This window comes from Carassius auratus, chromosome 18 (genome assembly GCF_003368295.1).
Source record: "Carassius auratus strain Wakin chromosome 18, ASM336829v1, whole genome shotgun sequence".
In the NCBI taxonomy this organism is placed as follows: domain Eukaryota; kingdom Metazoa; phylum Chordata; class Actinopteri; order Cypriniformes; family Cyprinidae; genus Carassius; species Carassius auratus.
This window is the reverse complement of record NC_039260.1, coordinates 5,812,418-5,830,962: the sequence shown is the minus strand read 5'-3', so window position 1 is coordinate 5,830,962 and position 18,545 is coordinate 5,812,418. Positions and strand designations below refer to the sequence as shown.

At 38.9% G+C, this 18,545-nt stretch overlaps 1 protein-coding gene across 1 annotated transcript; it reads left to right on the top strand.

Annotated features, from left to right (window-relative positions):
• The first annotated feature begins 1,302 nt into the window (after nt 1–1,302).
• On the top strand, nt 1,303–18,522 carry nup205 (nucleoporin 205). Its single transcript, XM_026287234.1, has 41 exons — nt 1,303–1,438; nt 2,174–2,316; nt 2,451–2,622; nt 2,733–2,877; nt 3,096–3,255; nt 3,344–3,572; nt 3,730–3,894; nt 4,134–4,309; nt 4,522–4,638; nt 4,819–4,956; nt 5,169–5,319; nt 5,407–5,615; nt 6,034–6,216; nt 6,396–6,446; nt 6,541–6,750; nt 6,851–7,088; nt 8,204–8,393; nt 9,518–9,638; nt 9,721–9,799; nt 9,889–10,053; nt 10,149–10,273; nt 10,376–10,490; nt 11,491–11,640; nt 11,719–11,793; nt 11,897–12,054; nt 12,162–12,242; nt 13,121–13,312; nt 13,387–13,591; nt 13,713–13,811; nt 14,426–14,571; nt 14,652–14,965; nt 15,051–15,189; nt 15,399–15,525; nt 15,604–15,677; nt 15,896–16,027; nt 16,906–17,011; nt 17,093–17,250; nt 17,359–17,488; nt 17,597–17,701; nt 17,779–17,837; nt 18,184–18,522. Exons 1-41 carry the CDS (start codon nt 1,363–1,365, stop codon nt 18,334–18,336), a joined length of 5,961 nt encoding a protein of 1,986 aa, XP_026143019.1. The 5' UTR covers nt 1,303–1,362; the 3' UTR covers nt 18,337–18,522.
• The last annotated feature ends 23 nt before the right edge of the window (nt 18,523–18,545 follow it).

The following is an 18,545-nucleotide window of genomic DNA, read 5'->3' as shown; positions in this document are numbered from 1 at the left end:
AATAATAATAATAATAATATAATGAAGGTAATACACAAATAAAAATTATAAATCACAATCAGAAAGAGTTTTATTGCCAAGTATGCTATAGCTTGCACATACAAGGAATTTGTTTTAATGACATAAGCTTCCAGTGCACAGAGACAACACACACACACACACACACACACACACACACACACACAACAACAAAACATTTGCAAATAAATAAGTTGTATTAACAATTGTGCTATGAATGATAATGGAATAGGATTGAGTAAGATGCAGGGATGTAATATGATGGAGGGGTAACAAATGAATATAAGGATATTGCACATTTGAATTGAATAACATTTAACTGTTCATGAGGTAGGTTGCCTAGGGGAAGAAACTGCTCTTGTACATGAACAGATAAATAAATAAATAAATAAATAAATGTGACTTTGAGACACTAATATCCACTCGCTGGAGTGTCAGATGGACTATGTGTTTTCGTCAAGGAGAGCAAAATTTAAGTGCAGGATAGGAATAGTTCTCAGGCAGTTTTATTTATTGGGATTTCACAGCTCCCCACCCCCATTCTTTTTCTTATCTCGTCACCCTCAATCCCTAATTTATAGTAGAATTAATTTACACACTGATCCACATGTCGGAACAGAAGGGGGTGGTAATGCACCAATAAGATGGATGCCAACCACCGTTAAAAAAGAAGAAGAAGAAGTTCTCATCAGGCACAGGCAGTATTTAGGGCACCTGTCGAGCTCTGGTTGCTTCCAGGCAGACCCTCTTGCAAGGGGGCGCTTGAATCGTCCATTGAGTCGCTTTTTAGTTCTGGGATGTTTTTTTGGTCTTATCGATGACATATGGATACTAACATTATAACTGTTTTTTGGTAAAAAGAAATCCGAAATCGGCCCCCGTCATATAAGTACAAACATGAGAGAGGACTCTCTATAAAATGATTTTATGAAACGCCACAGTCCTTTAAACATAGGTAACTTGTGATTTTTCTGCTTTTAGAAGCGATGAAAAAAGTAACAGGTACCACGTGACAAGGTTGACACTGATGAGGCGGCAACATAGAGGTCGGAAATAACATCACGTTGACAATAAATAGAACATAAACATTACAAAATAAAACTTAATTGTTTAGTCCAGTTTTTTCTGACCAGTTATTTACAACTGTCTGTCCACAAATTTCCTCTCTTATTTCAGTAATTTATTTCATGCCGACTGCAATTCTACCCACTTTTATTTCCTTGTACTTTACAAGATAACACAACAAAACTATGTTGTCAAAAAAAAAACGGATAATAATAATTTAGACGACAAATACACAAATGTGAATGTAAATTAAACAAGTTACAAAAGAAACCGAAAGCTATGTTTTCACACCGGCAAAATTCGGGGCAGCCCTCTCACGCTTCAGACATGGCGACGCAGATGGCGGTAAATTCAGGTATTCATTTATATATTCTATTTTATAAACATACTTAATATTTTTCTACAGAATAGAGTATTGACGAATGCACTGAGCATTTAAAAAAATGTAATTCAGCAGATTTAAAGTACAAATACTCCGACAGCTCTCCACGTTTCCTTCATTAGTAAAAATGCTCAAAGTGTAGCTAACGTTATATGCGTCACACTAAATTCTTTATTATCTATCCACAATATTGCTATTATTAATATTATTATTATTAGTAGTAGTATTTAAAATGTTACGACTATAATTTTGGTGTGACTAAACAGAGCATTTTATTTGAAACATAAATGTCTCTAAAGACTACTTTTGAAGACACTCTTTACTGGTAAATAAAAAGGTTTGTACAATTGGCCAAGATTATGACTCATTAAGTTTTAAAAGTGCATTTAAAATGAAGTCTTAGGTGGTTTTATTATATGTTTACTTAAATATGAGTCTTTTTTTTAATCCACTTTCAGTCATAGGTGGACTGTTCAATAATGTTTTATGTGTGTTAACGGTCATGCTATAATAATCAGTCGCTACTTTTTATGGAAAATCAACTCAAAAAAGTCCCACTAAAGACATTTTGTGATCAATTGTTTATTACAAATTAAAAATGATTTACCAATTCAGATAATACACAATGTAGCTTTTAAACAGCCCACCACAATACAGAAACAATGTATTATATTAATATTTTGTGACGTATTGTGAATCTGTTTGCAGGAGCCAGCCTGTGGGGCCCGCTGAAGGAGCTCTGGGAAGCTGTGGAGGGGGCCATATGGAGACGACAGCCAGAGAGTGTTCATCTTTTAGATCTGCAGTTGAAGAAACACAAACCTTCCTTCCTCACCCTCTTCAAAAACCCAGTAGGTTTTACTTTCTGTAGATTCAAAACAATACATGTGGAAAACTGGGATTTAGTTTGATGTATTGTAAAAGGGATAAGAGTTTCAAAATTCATTCTTTGTTGTAAAATACAATTTTTTTTTTTGCAAAACAGATGAAGAGTGCAGAACAGCGAGAGAAGGTACGGAAAGCCAGCACAGAAGGCATTGCTATTCAGGGCCAGCAAGGAGTACGACTGCTTCCTGAGGAGCTTATCTCAGAAGCTTTTATCCTTAGTGACCTTTTTGATCTGGGAGAACTAGCTGCCCTTGAACTGCTGTTGGCAGGTACACACACAGCTCATACACATTTAGTATTACTGAACTGCACTTTGCTTATACTGTATCACTGCAGTGAATTTACTATACAATGATGTGATCTTTATGTGTATTTTTAGGAGAGCACCAGCAGCCTCATTTTCCCGGCCTGACTCGAGGCCTGGTAGCTGTGCTCCTTTACTGGGATGGAAAGCGTTGTGTGGCAAACTCCCTTCGCTCACTTATCCAGTCCAGACATGGCAAGACTTTCACGCTTGACTTGAGGTTTGTTGCTTTACAACAGGATATAGCTTCTTTCCTTTTTAGCAAACAGTTTAACCAAGAGGTTGACCACCTTTATCAAGGCATGTAAAAAGTTAAAGTGATGTAAAAACATCTAAAAGGTTAAAATTAAACAATCTTTTGAGTTATTATCTTAGGTTTGTTGATTTAAAAAAAAAAAGTAATTCTTTGGTGTTGTCATGTCGTGTCTTTCCTTGTAGTCCTGAACTGGTTAATCTCACTACACGGTTCACGGATGAGCTGATGGCTCAGGGTTTGACCAAACAAATCCTGAACTTGGTCTCAGATATCAGTGTGACTCGTGAGTTTGAGAGGCTTCAGAAAGAGCGGGGTCTGGGCAATGAGAAACACAGAAAAGAGGTAAAGCATCCTGTGCAAACTGAAGATAATTACATATGAACATTAAGTAAGCGGCCAATTTAAAGTAAATATTATTCACATGGTACAGGTATCTGACCTCATCAAAGAGTGCCGACAGTCACTAGCCGAGTGTTTGTTTGCATGGACATGCCAGTCACCTCTAAGCAAAGAGGACACCCTGACCCTCATCGGTCACTTGGAGACGGTGACCGCTGAAGCTGATGGCTCATTGGATAGCGTTAACCTTGCTTTAGTCATGGCATTGCTTTATTGCCTGGATGTAAGTTTTCTGGAGCAAGGAACAGAGGATAGAGAAGGTATTCATGCTTTATTGTGATCATCTTTGGTAGCTATAAATGCTCATTATGATCCACACACATACAAGTATGATTAATTAAAAAATATAGTTGTTTTTTTCCTATTAGAGTAGAAAATACTGTGTTTTCACAAACCTGTTTTTTGTGTGTTCATTAGACTTGCTCCAGGCCTTGCCTCTACTGACGGAGAAGCAGTATGTGGCAGCGGTGCACAGTCGGTTGGTGGAGGGTCAGGCCTGGAAGCTTCCTGGATTGCAGGCAGTGGTGCAGCTGGCCTGGGCTCTGTCTCTGAGAGCCGTGTCACAGCTTCCGCAGGGCGCAGGTATCACGCCATTCATTGCTCAGGCTATTGTTCAGTTCAGAGTCAATTTTACTTAAGCTCTCATGACACGTCATAGTCATACATCCTACATCACGTGTCTTTTTGCATGGTCTCGATCTACAGTACAATAGTTTGTTATAGTAGATGCAATTAGCAGCTAAACCCTGAAAATGCATGAAGTCACATTATGACTTTATAGGCTAATATACTCTCTGCTACTTTGTTCAATTTCTTTTCAGCTCTAGTGGAGTTCACCGAGGCAGATGAGGCTCTGGCAGACCAGGCGCTGTTGGGAAGTGTCTTCCTCTTCCTGACAGAGGGCATCCTAGGAAGCGATGGCTTCAGCCAAGAAGAATTCTACACCCGCCGACTGCATTCCCTCATTACAGATTTCCTGGCTCTCATGCCAATGAAGGTGTGAGGAGAAATGCTTTTATTCAGGATTCAAGCATAGAAAGTTCAAAAGAACAGCATTTATTTGAAATAGAAATTCTTTGTAACATTATAAATGACTTTACTCTCACTTTTGGTTGATTAAATTAATTCTTATTTCTCTGTAAAAAGAAAAAGAAAAAAGGCTAATGTTAATGAGTGTGTATGGAGATAAGTGAAGCGTGTTATTTGCAGGTGAAGCAGTTGCGTAACCGTGCAGATGAAGATGCTCGCCTGATCCACATGGCTCTGCAGATGGGCAGCGAGCCGCCATCATCTCTACGCAAGGACCTGGACCACCTCATGATACTTGTGAGCATCCCTTTATCACATAGTACATCCATATAGAATTCTTCATCACTGAAAATCTCTGTAAAGCCAGGAAATGGCTTGCATCATCACATACTACTGCTAAAATTGTATTCATATTATTTTAATAGCTAACAGCATTTTCATTCAACAGCACCTTTTTAACTGTTTTTGTTGTTTCAGATTGGAGAGTTTTACAGTAAAGATCCATTTGAACTTGAGCTGGCCCTGGAGTTCTGGTGTCCATCAGAGTCTCTTCAACACACTTCACTTACCGGATCTTTTCTCGGAGTACCTCTCCAAAGACCCCCTCACAAACAGGTGTGAGAAGAAACCTCATTCTTGCTAAACCTTACTAAAAATATTTTTATAAAAAAAGTGCTCGTCCTACAAAATATTCTTACTAAAAATATTTAAGGGTGATGTTAAATAGTAAAATTAACAATGTGGATGTGTGTGCATTCAACTCCACGGTGTATTATTCATCACCACTGTTTTGAATAAAGTGTCAAATCTTATGTGTGTTACCTCAGGTGGTTCTCTCTAAGTTTGTGCGTCAGATGGGTGATCTGCTCCCTGCTACTCTCTACATCCCTTACTTGCGCATGCTGAAAGGGCTTGCTAATGGTCCTCAGTGTTCCCACTACTGCTTTAGTCTGCTGAAAACCAATGGAGCTCCACACGGTAACTGCACCCTCAGGTCTTAAAAGAGAATGATTGGTGAGAGTCACGTGCACTTGTCATATAAGTTTGTTTATATGGCTGTTTTAGGAGAGAACCGACAGGCTGGAGTGTCGGGCAGTGTTGTGTCATGGGAGCACTTTTTCCATTCTCTCATGCTCTACCATGAGAACCTGCGACGAGACGTGCCCAGTGTCGACAGCATGCAGTACCGCCACCCACCCATGAGAGGGATCACTCAGAGAGAGCTAGAAGGCCTCACAGCGTTCCTCCAGCTGCTCACCACTATCATCACCTGGGTATAGAACACATACATCACAATATAATGACTGATTGAACCGTTTCAGTTCTAAATTGAAATGTTGTGTAAAATAAGTCTTTTAATTTCAGAAAAGAAGCATTTCTTGCAACTTTATTGTAATATTATATTGGCTATCATTCACCCTCTCACTCACCTTCCTAGATATAGACCAGTTGATGTATAACGTTTTGACTAAGTATTATTTGTTGCATACCTCTTTCTGATGGTGTCACCATCTGAAGCATGAAAATTATCGGCCCGTTTCACTTTCATTAAAAAGAACATTGAAATTGAAATATTTCGAAATGAATTAACATTAAATCTAATTAATTATGAATCGAACTTTTGAATCATAATCAAATAAGGATGAAATTGCTCTCAATATCAGTGTTCAAATATGTCCTTATATTTTTCAGAGTGAGAATGCACGTCTGGCTCTTTGTGAACACCCTCAGTGGACGCCTGTGGTGGTGATGCTGGGATTGCTGCAGTGCAGCGTTCAGCCTGTGTTGAAAGCTCAAATCTTGCATGCTCTTGCTGCCTTTGGCAAATCACCTGAGATCGCTGCCTCCCTCTGGCAATCCCTGGAGTACACACAGGTTGACTAAAACTTCATCCCATAATGACAAACTGACCTACAATAGAAGAATAAATGTTTACATTTAATTATCTGAACTAACTTCAACAGAAACAGTGTGGATTTTCCACTTATGTGCATTTCATGTGCAGTTCACTTTAATTATTGTTTTATTGATCATTGTTGTATTTTTCCTCTCAGATCCTGCAGACAGTGAAAGTCCCTGGACAGAGACAGGCTGCTGGGATTGAGGTTAACTGTGTTTCTTGTTGCCCTTAAATTGTATTCTTATATAGAGAATATATGTAATTTTAATTTTGCACTAATTATTTTTTCTCGTTAACAGGTGGAGCTGAATGAGATTGAATCGAGCTGTGAGGAGTATCCTCTCACAAGGGCATTTTGTCATCTGATCAGTACTCTGGTGGAGAGTGCACTTCCAGTGAATCTTGGAGCAGGACTGCGTGCACCGGGCTTTCAGCCTTATCTTGACTTCCTGCGTGACTCTGTGTTTCTGGCCTTCCCCACACGTGCCTACCGGCGGCCAGCAGAAAAGGTTTCCTGCAGCGTGTTAGACTTAAACGTGTCTTATCTCAGTCTCGACTCCATTTATGGTTGTGTATCTTTATTGACTGATTTTATTTTGCTCTTTGTAGTGGGAGGTAGCCGAGGCAGTGCTAGAGGTGTTTCACAAACTTCTGAGAGTATATGAGCCCCAGCCAGCTGACTTCCTGCAAGAAATGGTGGAACTACAGGGAGAGCAAATGCCAGCCCATAAGCCCCCGGGACACAGTCTGATGTTCCACCTGCTGAACGACTCGCCCACCCTGTCTCTGTGCCTCAGCCTGCTGGAGGAGGGCGCTTGCCAGCTAGACACCTACGCCCCTTTTCCTGGTCAGTATGAGAGGCCTGCTTCATATTTTTTATATCCTGTTTAATTTGTTATTGAATCTTTTAAAACAACTCATTAAAATTCTTTAAAACAGTGTATAATGCTAAAGGGATAAGTTATTAGGGATACATTGAAATTGCGGCAGATACCTATAAGCTGATAAGCTTTGCTATTTTGAATAAAAAGTTGAGAGTGAAACACTCTAAAAATATTATCACAACATTAAAATAATTTAACATTTGACATGTATTACATATAATTTATAATGTGAAAATTGATGATTATTTTAAAGGGGCCTTCTGAAACGCGTTGATTTTTACAAAGCTCATAGTTCTGAAAAGCAAGGTGTGCACTGATTGGCCAGTGCACTGTGATTGGCTGGATTCTTAAAGCGTGTGACGGAAATGTTATGACCCTTACTTTACTGTAATGCCGTCTCCCAGCACGATGAGACAAAACCAATAAAACCCATAAAAAACGAGGCGTTAGTTGCATCAAGTGGGGACATGATTACTGATTATAATTTCTTATACTGTCTTTTTAAGTGTTACGTTGCATATTGGGCTGAGTAAACAAAACCATGTCTGCATTTGTGATCAAAGAAACGACAGACAACAAGCTTTACTCTACATTGCTCAGAACTCGCATTTGAATCATCAGTGGCAAATGCTTTAATTATGAAAACATGCTTACAGGCTTTGAGTCAGAAGCACAAGACTGTCCTTGCAAAGTTGTGACTGCCCCACTTTATAGAGACTGCCTTTGTGCCACATTGTAGGCTACTGGTTCAGGAAACATTCGTCCATAAAAAGGGCATCCACATCCACGGTGCATCTGTGCATTAGTGTTTTTACTCTGAACAAATAAATGCAGCCCTGATAAGCATTAGAGACTTCTTTCAGAAATATTAAACATTTGAATGGTAGTGTATGTATTTATAATTGTTTGACATTTATATTTGGCTTTAAAATTAATGTAATTAACTTTTTATTATTTAGTTATTAACTTTAAACTATTTTAAATTTTTTTGTGAATTGAGACTAAATGCTGAATGATAACTGGATATGGATCAGTTTGTGTATTTGTTGATTACATTATGCTGGTGCTGTTGTTGTAGGTAAAAAGCAGTTGGAGTCGGCAGTGCTACACTGCCTGTGTTTGTTGGAGCTGGCTCTGCAGAAGGAAGTGACATTTATGGATCTGCTGAGAGAAAGTCAGACATCGCTAATTGTCTCTCCTGTGGAACAGCTCCTGCAGGGTGTCAGTGCTCGGAGCAGACAGGCTGATCACATCACCAACATCGCCAGGTCTCCTCCTTACTTATACATATCTGACACATATTGTTCTCGGGCAGTGGAATTAATCAAAATTCAGTTTCGATTTTGATTTCGGCCTCCAACGATTATGAAAATCCAGTAAAACGATTATTACGCCCCATTCCGCCCTCTTTCATGCGGTGCTCTTTTGTTCCTCCCTAAAAGCCCAATTTCACGTGGAAATCAGTAAAATCATGTAACAAGAGTTTTGCCAAATGGGACATGCTAGATTTAAGTTGATTAGATTTATGTTTTTGAAAGCGTGAAAGAGAACTTGTGCTTCCTTGGGAAGATTAATGTTACTGTGCATGCACAGAGACAGAACACAACACGGACATGTAAAGTCATCTTTTAATGCCTAAACGGTCAACTACACAATAAATTAATGTGAAGTGTTGGGAATGAACAGTACACAATGTGTAACAGTACACTGGATGCGTGCAGCTCTTAAAGTGATAGTGGGGTATATTCCTGCTGCTTAATATTTATCAAACAAGAAAAGACACATTCAAAATCACTCCTTGCTCTTGATGAAGGAGTTTTGTAGATTTAATAAGAAACCTAGGAAGTTTAATTCTTACGGTGAAGACTATACAGTTTTGTCTTGCATTATATATTTAATTTCTCTATTAGGCTGTTAACTGAATACTTTAGACGTGCATTAAAAAAACTTAAAGCACAGTTTGTTTAATTTGTATATATTTTTTTTATTCTATTGTATTATTATTATTTTAATTTTTTTTATTACTGGCATTGGTTTCCTATGCTTTTTTATTACTGGCAGCTTAATTGTTTTAATTTTGAGGACCTTTTTGTTGTTGTTTTTTAGATGTCATAGCAACCTTATTTACAGAATATATATATTTTTATATATATCACTATCTTTAAATAAATCTTTCGTATAAAGGTTTGGTCATATAACCCACTAATAATCATTTGAAATAATTGTGAATAGTTTTGACCAAAAAAAAAAATCATGATTATGATTTGTCATAATCGAGCAGCCCTATGTTGTTCCCAGCTAAATGACCCCCCAAAAAATCATGTCTGGAATGCTTTAATCTGTGTTTGATTAAGCAATACATGGACTGATTTAAAGTTTTTGTTCTTTACAGGTACCTGTACCACAGCAGCTCGAACCCTGATGCTGCTTTCCAGAGTGCCAAGATTCTGCGCCGTATCGCACGCTACCCAAACATCCAGGCCAGACTGGTTGGAGACTTCACACATGATCAGGTAAGAGACCTCACATTGTCTATTTGTAATGCAATTAATTGGGGTCACTTTAAATATGACAAAACTGTTTTGTAATGAGCAGGCGGTGAGTAAGAAGTTGATGGCTGGTTTTGTGGAGTGTCTGGACAGTGAGGAAGCTCAGGAGGGAGTAGCCGCAGATGGTGAGTCCTTATCCTGAAAAAAGCCAAATTTCATCTATAAATGGTTTAAAGCAGCATTTAAGAACCTTTTTTTTTCTCTTTTTTTTCAGACTCAGACCCTGAAAAACGGGTGGCCAGGATTCATCATGAAACCAAGATCCACATCCTAAACCTTCTGATCACCTCTCTGGAGCTAAATAGCCCCAATCTGGGCTTGTATCTGCTGGGCTATGAAGTGAAGAAGCCAGTTTCCTCCACTAACCTGCAGGACCCAGGTTAGATCTCAACTTGACTCAAAATCAGATTTAGGACTCTTATGTGTACCATGCTATGCCTGAAACAGTTTGGTCTTGTGACTACATTCAATAAGGTGTTCTTGGCTGTCCACGGAGCTGCCTGCATGCGATCCTCAGTCTGCTCCAGAGGGGCAGCGAGTGGCGCACTGGACCTGTGCTCACCAAACAGGCCCCTCAGCTAGCTGAACTCTGCTACCAGGTACACGTTGTTTAGCTAACTTACATTCAGATGTCCTGATGCCCAATGTGCCGTTTTAAAATATCTATTTTGTGTCTCTGTGTTTGTTCGTGTACGTAACAGGTTATCTATCAGCTGTGTGCCTGTCCTGACACTTCTGGGCCCACCATGCGTTACCTCAGGACCAGTCAGGACTTCCTGTTCTCCCATCTGCAGCACCTGCCTTTCATTCTACCAAGTATGCTGCCTGTCTGTGCTCTTTATTTTGCATTTGACTGACTAGTCTGTCCATGACATCTTGTGGGAGATATTTCTGAAGCTGCAGATCGGAATATTAGAAAGAACAGTGACACTGAAGAGTGATGGCTGCTGGAAATTCAGCTTTGCCGTTACAGGAATTAATGCATTTTAAAATATATTAAAATGGAAAACATTTATTTTAATGAAGTGTTTGTTGGTAAATTGTCTTTTCCAGTGGCGCAGATGGTAAAGGGTGTATTGTTCTCGTTTTGACATGATCGACCCGGGTTCGAATCTGCCTTTTAGCAAACTTCTTTTCTCCATTTTTTAAATTTCAAATCACATCAGAAAAGCATTTATTTCAATAAAAATCTAAGAAATTATTAAAAAGTTGAAAAAAGGTTTGGGTGTAGGGAGGGCTTTATTGTCCCTAATAAGTTGGCATCCATTTAATAATTAGAATTGAAATTTAATAACACTTAAGTTAAGTTAGTTTACACTGAATATTGCATACTGTTTTATAATATACAATACTGGGGTGCAGATAATTGCCACTCTTTGCAATAAGTAGTTTAAATATCAGAAAATCATGCTATTTTAACAGTGAAAAAACAATCTATTGCAATTTGCACTGTGTAACTAGCCTCCATCTCTATTTAAACTTAGTGCAAGTAGCTGCTTTTGCCTTTTAAATTGTACTTACATTTCACAATATTAAGGTTTCCCCTGTATTTTTGACCAAATAAATGCAGCCTTGATGAACATAAGAATAAGAATAATCTATGTGTAATATCCATTTTGAACAAGTTATTTATTAGCAATTTGATATTGTTGACAATAAATCAGCCACTCAGATTATGGATTTAGTCTGCCATCCTGACACCATTTTTATCTTTCATCTGATTTGCAACTCACTAATCATAATTTCACATACTATTTAGAAAGGAGAGCATGCAAATTAGTATCCCTCTGATTGATTCTGTCTTTATGTCCCACAGAGAATGAGATTGCTGCTCTGTCTCAGATGTCCTGGCTGATGAAGACTGCAGCCATTGAGCTCAGAGTGACCTCACTGAACCGCCAGCGCTCTCACACACAGAGACTGCTCAACCTCCTCCTGGATGACCAGCCACACACATTACATGCAGGTAATACATACAGTACACCCAAAGTTCCTCTCGATGACCAGCCACACTGAAGTAAACGCAATTGAATCTGTCTTGTAGCAGATGGAGAGACAGGCATGGAAGAGGAGAGTAGATCAGTCAGTGGTTTCCTGCATTTTGGCACCGTCTCCAAAGGTAAGAGAAAGTCTGTTTATCTTCTAGTTTGTTCAGACCCTTTAGAAAGGAAGTAGCGTTCTGATTTTGAACATAATTAGTTAATCATCCGTTGCTCTTTTAGTACGCAGGAGGCTTCTGAGTGTTTTGGATGCCATAGACTTCAGTCAGGAGGCCCCGGAGCTTCTGCAGCTGGACTTCTTTGAGCGTGCTCAGATTGAACAGGTCATCACTAACTGTGAACACGTCAATGAGCAGGGACACACGGTCTGCAACGTCAAGGTATGTGAATGGCTCACTGATCTCCTGCTTGCATTATACCTCATACTGTTGTTTGTTTATAATAAGAATATACAGTTAATTTTTTCATTGTTTCATCATGTTTTTAGTTGCTCCATCGAGTTTTAGTTGCAGAGATCAATGCACTGCAGGGCATGGCCGCCATTGGGCAAAGACCACTGCTGTTGGAGGTTAGTGTGTTTCTGTTAATTGCAGGCAAGCATTCAAATTATTATTATTATTATTTTTTTTTTTTTTTTCATTGTGCTGATTTTTTTTATTCTGTGTGTGTATATAAGTGCTGGGAAACGATTACTTTTTAAAATTGTGATTAATCAAATTATAATCTCGCATTATGCACAAAAATAATTAATTAACTAACTAATTCATTCAAAAGTAGTGTATTGTGCACTTTTTTCATTTAAAAGTAGGCCTACTGCTATATGAACAAAAGTTTAATAACATTTGGTTTGCAAACACTTTAAACAAATAAGGTGCTTTTTACAGCAGTGTTCCTTTTACATAGTAGCTGTTTAAATATTTATTATAACCTAAATCTCAACTTATAACAATTAAATTAAATGCAATTAAATTAAATATAAAACAAGCCATTTGTCAATGCCAGGGCAATAACATTTTGTATAGAAAATATTTTATAATTTGTTATAGAAAAACAAGTTTTGCTCAGGGTTCAGAGCATCAATCATAACATTATAACAGACACCTTTCTATTAAGAGACCTGTACGATCCCGGCACCCATAGCAGCAGAGTTTTGCATGGGAAAACACTTGATGTGGGGGTAGAGACTTGTGTACACTGGATGCTGGAGAATAATTAGGATGTACTATATATATATATATATATATATATATATATATATATATATATATATATATATGTGTGTGTGTGTATGTGTGTGTGTATATGTATGTGTTTATTTGGCTTTGCAGTTTAAACTGTCCATAACTATTTTATGTTTTATATATATATATATATATATATATATATATATATATACAAAAATTGGTTTCCTGTTGCTGATGTTTTTTTTTTTTTTATATATATCAGGAGGTGAACTCAATCCTGCAGCAGGTGGTGGAGAGGAACCGCGTGCGCTGTAGTCTCAGTGCCAAGCGTCATGCTCTGCAGAGCTGGAGGAGTCTGGTGGAGACCATCCTCACGGCCTGTCCTTCAGAGCTCATCCCAGCCGACCAGCGGCAGCTGATCATCAGAGACCTGCTGCTGGATCTGCACGACAAGGTAGGAAAACTAATGAGGAGGACGATACTTTTAAACGAGGAACAGCATGTGACTTGGTTCTCTCTTTCCTATAGGTGTTATCAGAAGATGCTGCTGGTGAATTGATGCCAATTGTAGCTGGGGCGGTCTTCACATTAACAGCCCAACTCAGCCAATCGGTGCTGTCTGAGCAGCAGGGGGCGGCGCCACAGGGTGGCTCTGGATCAGGATTTGCTTCAATCGCTAACTCCGCCCTCCACCTCATCCTAAGGAAGCTACTGGATTTTATCTTGTGCACAGGTTAGAAGGGTTGTTTTTTCAGGGTTGACTAATCAGCTAACCTGGGTAAATGAATTCTACCTTGTTAGAGGTTAAATGGTTAAATTACTTGTTTTACTCTCTGGTGTTTGTTTACATCCAGGCGGAGGTTTCCAGCGTCTGCGGGCTCACCTTTATGGCGCTCTGCTCTACTACCTGCAAATTGCCCAGAAACCTGAGGAGCCAGAGACACTCCAGACAGGTATAAAAACATGGAAATGACAAAGCAAAGGCAAAATTTTATTTTATTCACACATACATACATTCCAAGACGGCATTTTTGGAATTTTAAGCCTTCATTTTGCAATCTAATTTTAGAAAGGTTTGGTAAATTTGCTCGTACCTTTCATGGATATATCCTAGAATGTACTATTTGATTGCATATAATATTTAGGATTAAGATGCATATAGTAAATATCTAATACACATTTTATATAGATGTATTTTATTTACATATAAAATTAAAAGTGCAGATATATTTCATAGCTGTATCCCAGAATACATTAGAATACTTCACTAATTTGAGTGAATATTTTATAATTTAATATATGTATACATTCAGGTATTGTATAATTTATAACTCTATTTATTAATTTATATTTAAGTTTCAAAATACTAAGTCTTTATTTTTTATTTTTTTATTTTTTATTATTTTTGGAGATTTTACAGTCTTATGTTATTCTTGTAAGGAGTGATCATTCACAACATATCCATCTGCCTATGAAATGCATGTAGGCTTTAAACACTGTTCATAATGAAATTATAATATATACTAACATATAAAAATATGCAAATATTCTAATACTGAATTTACAGGTACCTCTATGTGGGAGCGTTTGACTGCCCCTGAAGATTGTTTCTCCAAGCTGCAGAGAGAGAACCTGGCCATCATCGAGAGCTACGGCACCGCTCTCATGGAGGTGGTGTGCAGAGACGCTTGTGACGGTCATGAGATTGGCAGGGTAGGAGCAAACAAGTCAACAGCATCTTACGGAGCTATTGTGAAATTAGATAATGAATGGAGGGTATGGTCTTTTTCCAGATGCTGGCTCTGGCCGTGTTGGACCGGGTGTTGTCTATAGACAGACAGTGCCAGTGGCTGGTGTACCTGTGTAACAGCGGGTACCTGCGTGTGCTGGTTGAGAGCTTGAAACAGGACGATGCTGCCCTGCAAACTCTGCTCACACCTCAGCCTCCACTGCTCAAACCACTCTACATCTATGAGTCCAAAATGGCATTGCTGACCCGTGTGGCTAAGACAGCACAAGGTGCGATGGAGCTCCTGCGCTGCGGGCTGGTCGGTCAGCTGGTGGAGTGTCAGGTGTTTCACATGCTCCCTCAAAATGATGCACTCAGGTCTGTAATCTAGACACTAAATATAGATGAAGTAGTATGTCTCTCACTGTCATGTCATCTCACTCTCCGTATCTCTCTCTTCCAGAGTGTTTGGGCAGAGAGATCCATCAGGGTTTATTCCTAGTCCTCTCGAGCGATACAGACAGATCCTGCTGCCTACTCTCAGACTGATGCAGGTCATCTTGACCTCCACCACCACACAGCACCAGCAGGGGGCGGCACAGGTACAAACATCCATACGATGTTTCCTTCCAAATTCACAAGTCTGCTATATACTAAACGAGCTAGTTATGAGGAAAGTACATATTTGAATGTAGGGCTACATCTTACTGCATGCTTAAGTATGTCAGTATTGGGACATAGGTAAAGAAAGTTAATTTACACTATTGTTTAGAAGTTTTGGGGTCAGCAGAATGTTGTGTTTGATTTGTAGGTGCTGCAGTGGCTCATCGTTCACTCTGATGTCATCCAGTCCATCCTGCATGATCCGGACATGAGTATGGGCGCTTTACAGGAGCTCTCTCTCCTCACTGCCATCATCAGCAAGACCGCACTGCCAGGTACAGACACACCGCAGCTGCTCAGATGCTTTAGACACTGATGACTAATGCCGTGGATCTCCATTCTTGTATGTTTAGGAGCTCTGGAGATGGGACAGGAAATCAACAGTGCCGCCCTTATGGAATTACAGGGACACATCGGAAGATTCCAGGTAAAATAAAGAAAAAAAAAAAGGCTTTAAAAGCTGATTTTTAAAAAGAAGGAAAGAATGGTTATGTGACCGTAAATGGTTAAATGCAAGACCTCAGACTAATAATCACAGTTAATTATGATGACATCAGTACTGTTGATTGCAGTTTAAAAGCTGTTATTTTGTAAATACAAGTTAATGTGTGAAGTTTACAAAATGAGCCTTCTCCCCTGCTTCAGCGCCAGGCGTTGTCTCTGCTGGTGCGGCTGGTGGGAACCGATCGCGCTCGCTACCTGAAGCAGATCGAGGAGACCGTTTCTCCTGGTGACCTGGCAGAAAAGAGAGAGGAAATGGAGGTTGCCATGCAACAGGTGGAAAACCACTTTTACAATCTGCTTGACAAATGCAACAATGTGTTCTAAAGTTAAACATTACATAAACATTATTCTTTGAAAATATATATTAAATATTGAATAAATGTTAAAGAATATTCAAAAAGTTCAGCTGGTTGCAAAGACATCATTTGTCATTTTCTTTTAGTTTGACTTGAAGAACTGAATTCATTAAATCCGAAATAGATTAATAAGAACTATAGGCATATTTAAAAACTACTAAAACTGACAAATACATTTTACCTTGAAATTACAATGAAAATCAATATTAATATAAAATTATTTCCAAATATAAAATAAAAACTCTTATAATATATTGGTAATGATAAAATAACATGTTTAAAATGGGTTGATATATTTGATCTCTGGTCATATTACTCTAATATTCGGTCAACAGGATGGTGAAAGAGCCTAAGGTTGAAAATCAAAGTGCCCTTCATACAGTATGGTTTTCTGTAAAAGTCTGTCAAGCCGTGTAGACTGGCAATGATTTTTTGCAACTGCTGTCAACTCCACTAGACTTGAAATCATAGCACAAATCTGGGTAAAAATGTAAAAATTCTCACAATTAAAAAAAAACATTTAACCATGACTTTTGCCTCTATATAAACCTAAATTACTGCTTATTAATAGTAACTAAGGTAGTTGTTTAGTTTAGGTATTGGCTCAGATTATGTATGTTGAATATGGCCATGCAGAATATCTGTATATGAGTAATAATAAACAACCAATATGTAAATAACAGGCATGCTAATAAGCAACTAGTTAACAGTGAGAACTGGTACCTAAACTAAAGGTACCACCAGTAGTTTATTTCAGCCTTGTTTCACTGATATATGCGTCATGTGGTTTCTCAGATTTGTGCCAATATTATGGAGTACTGCCAGACGCTACTGCTGCAGAGCTCCGCTGAAGCCCAGTTCAGTCTCTGCCTGTTCAGCCCGTCAGCAAGTGAACCAGCAGGTCAGTCTTTGTGTTCGTCTAACGCCTGTCTCTGTCTGGCCTCTGTAAGCTAACTCTGTATGTGTGATCATGTTGTATCAGATGTGGCCATTCCCTCTGCGCGGGTGCCCAGTCTGGGGTTGGTCCTGCTGCTGCTGAAGAACAGCGCCACTGACTTCTTCCGATATCATGACAGCCACAGACAGAGTCTAAACAAGCTGGAGCGAGTGGAGCAGCTTCCCCCCGAGGAACTGAAGGAGGTATATCTGCCAACACAAACACATGTTGCAATAGTACTGCCTAAAATGTGTTTGTTTGATTCTAATGTTCTAATGTGGGATGTTTGGTGTATGTTTTTATGTGCAAAGCTGTGCCAGGGTCTGGTGTCCGGTTCTGGTGGAGTGGAAAAGATCCCATCAATGCAGAGAAACGTGCTTGCCAAGCGCCGACTCGTCCAGCTGGTCAACAACCGAGCCAAGCTTCTTGCCCTCTGCTCCTGTATCCTAACACATAGACTCTTTGAGAAATCAATTTCATTTTTTGAGATTTACAATCTGAATGCTGGAAAGAAACGGTTGCGTGTTTTTTCTTGACGTTTCTCTGAAGATATCATTGAGACATGCTTGTTTGTGATTTGGCGCCACCTGGAGTTCTACTTGCTGTACTGCACTCCCACTGACCCCAAAGACTCTCTTCTGACGGGTTACAGAGGTCAGCCGTCTCTCTTCTAGTCTTCTTCAAAGTTTTGGGTTGTTTTGCATGAGAGACTCATTTATTGCTTTGTGTAGATCCTAGTGGCAGCAGAGGATTAAGTGTGTCAAGAGTGAGCCGACAAGATCTTGAACAGGTACTTTTTCTTTTTTTGTTTTGCTTCATAATCTTTTTTTCCCACACTTCAGTCATATTGCTGATTGTTTGGGGATTTAATAAATGGTGTTCTTTTGAACATTCTATTTAAACAAAATCCTGAAAAAAATTATCATGGTCCCCCCCCAAAAAATCAGCAGCACATTTATTAGATTGATTTCTGAAGGATCATGTGACACTAAAGGCTGGAGTAATAGCTCTGCCATCACAGGAATAAATTACAATTTTAAAATGTATTTAAATAGAAAAGGAAGAAATAACTATTTTTGTTTTAAGTCTTGTTTTGACACTTGTCTGTCTGTGTGTGTGTGTGTGTGTGTGTGTAGTTGCAGAGTGACGTGGCAAACAGCTTCAACGAGCCGTTACAGAGGAAGCTGCTGGAGGTGGAGGGTCTGTATAGCAAAACCTGCTCCCGTCACACCTTTATCCAAGCCCTGACACGCCGGATCCGTGGCCTAGTGCATCACGCCAAAGGCTGAACACTTACATACATGTAAATTCCCTCAACTAGGGCTAAACATTACTCTTGAATAAGGTGGCAAATAATTGCTTTTTTGCAGTTTTGAATACGATCAGTCAACACATGAAATGTTCTTGCTCTGAAGATCTCTGTATTGGATTTCTGCTCTTTTCTAATCTGGTAAATAAATGGCTTTCTAAATGGATGATGGTTGTTTCTGTGATTGTT

Excerpts from the sequence above, each read along its gene's own strand:
- nup205 (XM_026287234.1), top strand. The coding sequence starts at position 1,363 with ATGTTTTCACACCGGCAAAATTCGGGGCAGCCCTCTCACGCTTCAGAC. Across the intron at positions 1,439-2,173 it reads GCAGATGGCGGTAAATTCAG|GAGCCAGCCTGTGGGGCCCG; the intron begins GTATTCATTTAT and ends ATCTGTTTGCAG. Across the intron at positions 13,592-13,712 it reads GGATTTTATCTTGTGCACAG|GCGGAGGTTTCCAGCGTCTG; the intron begins GTTAGAAGGGTT and ends GTTTACATCCAG.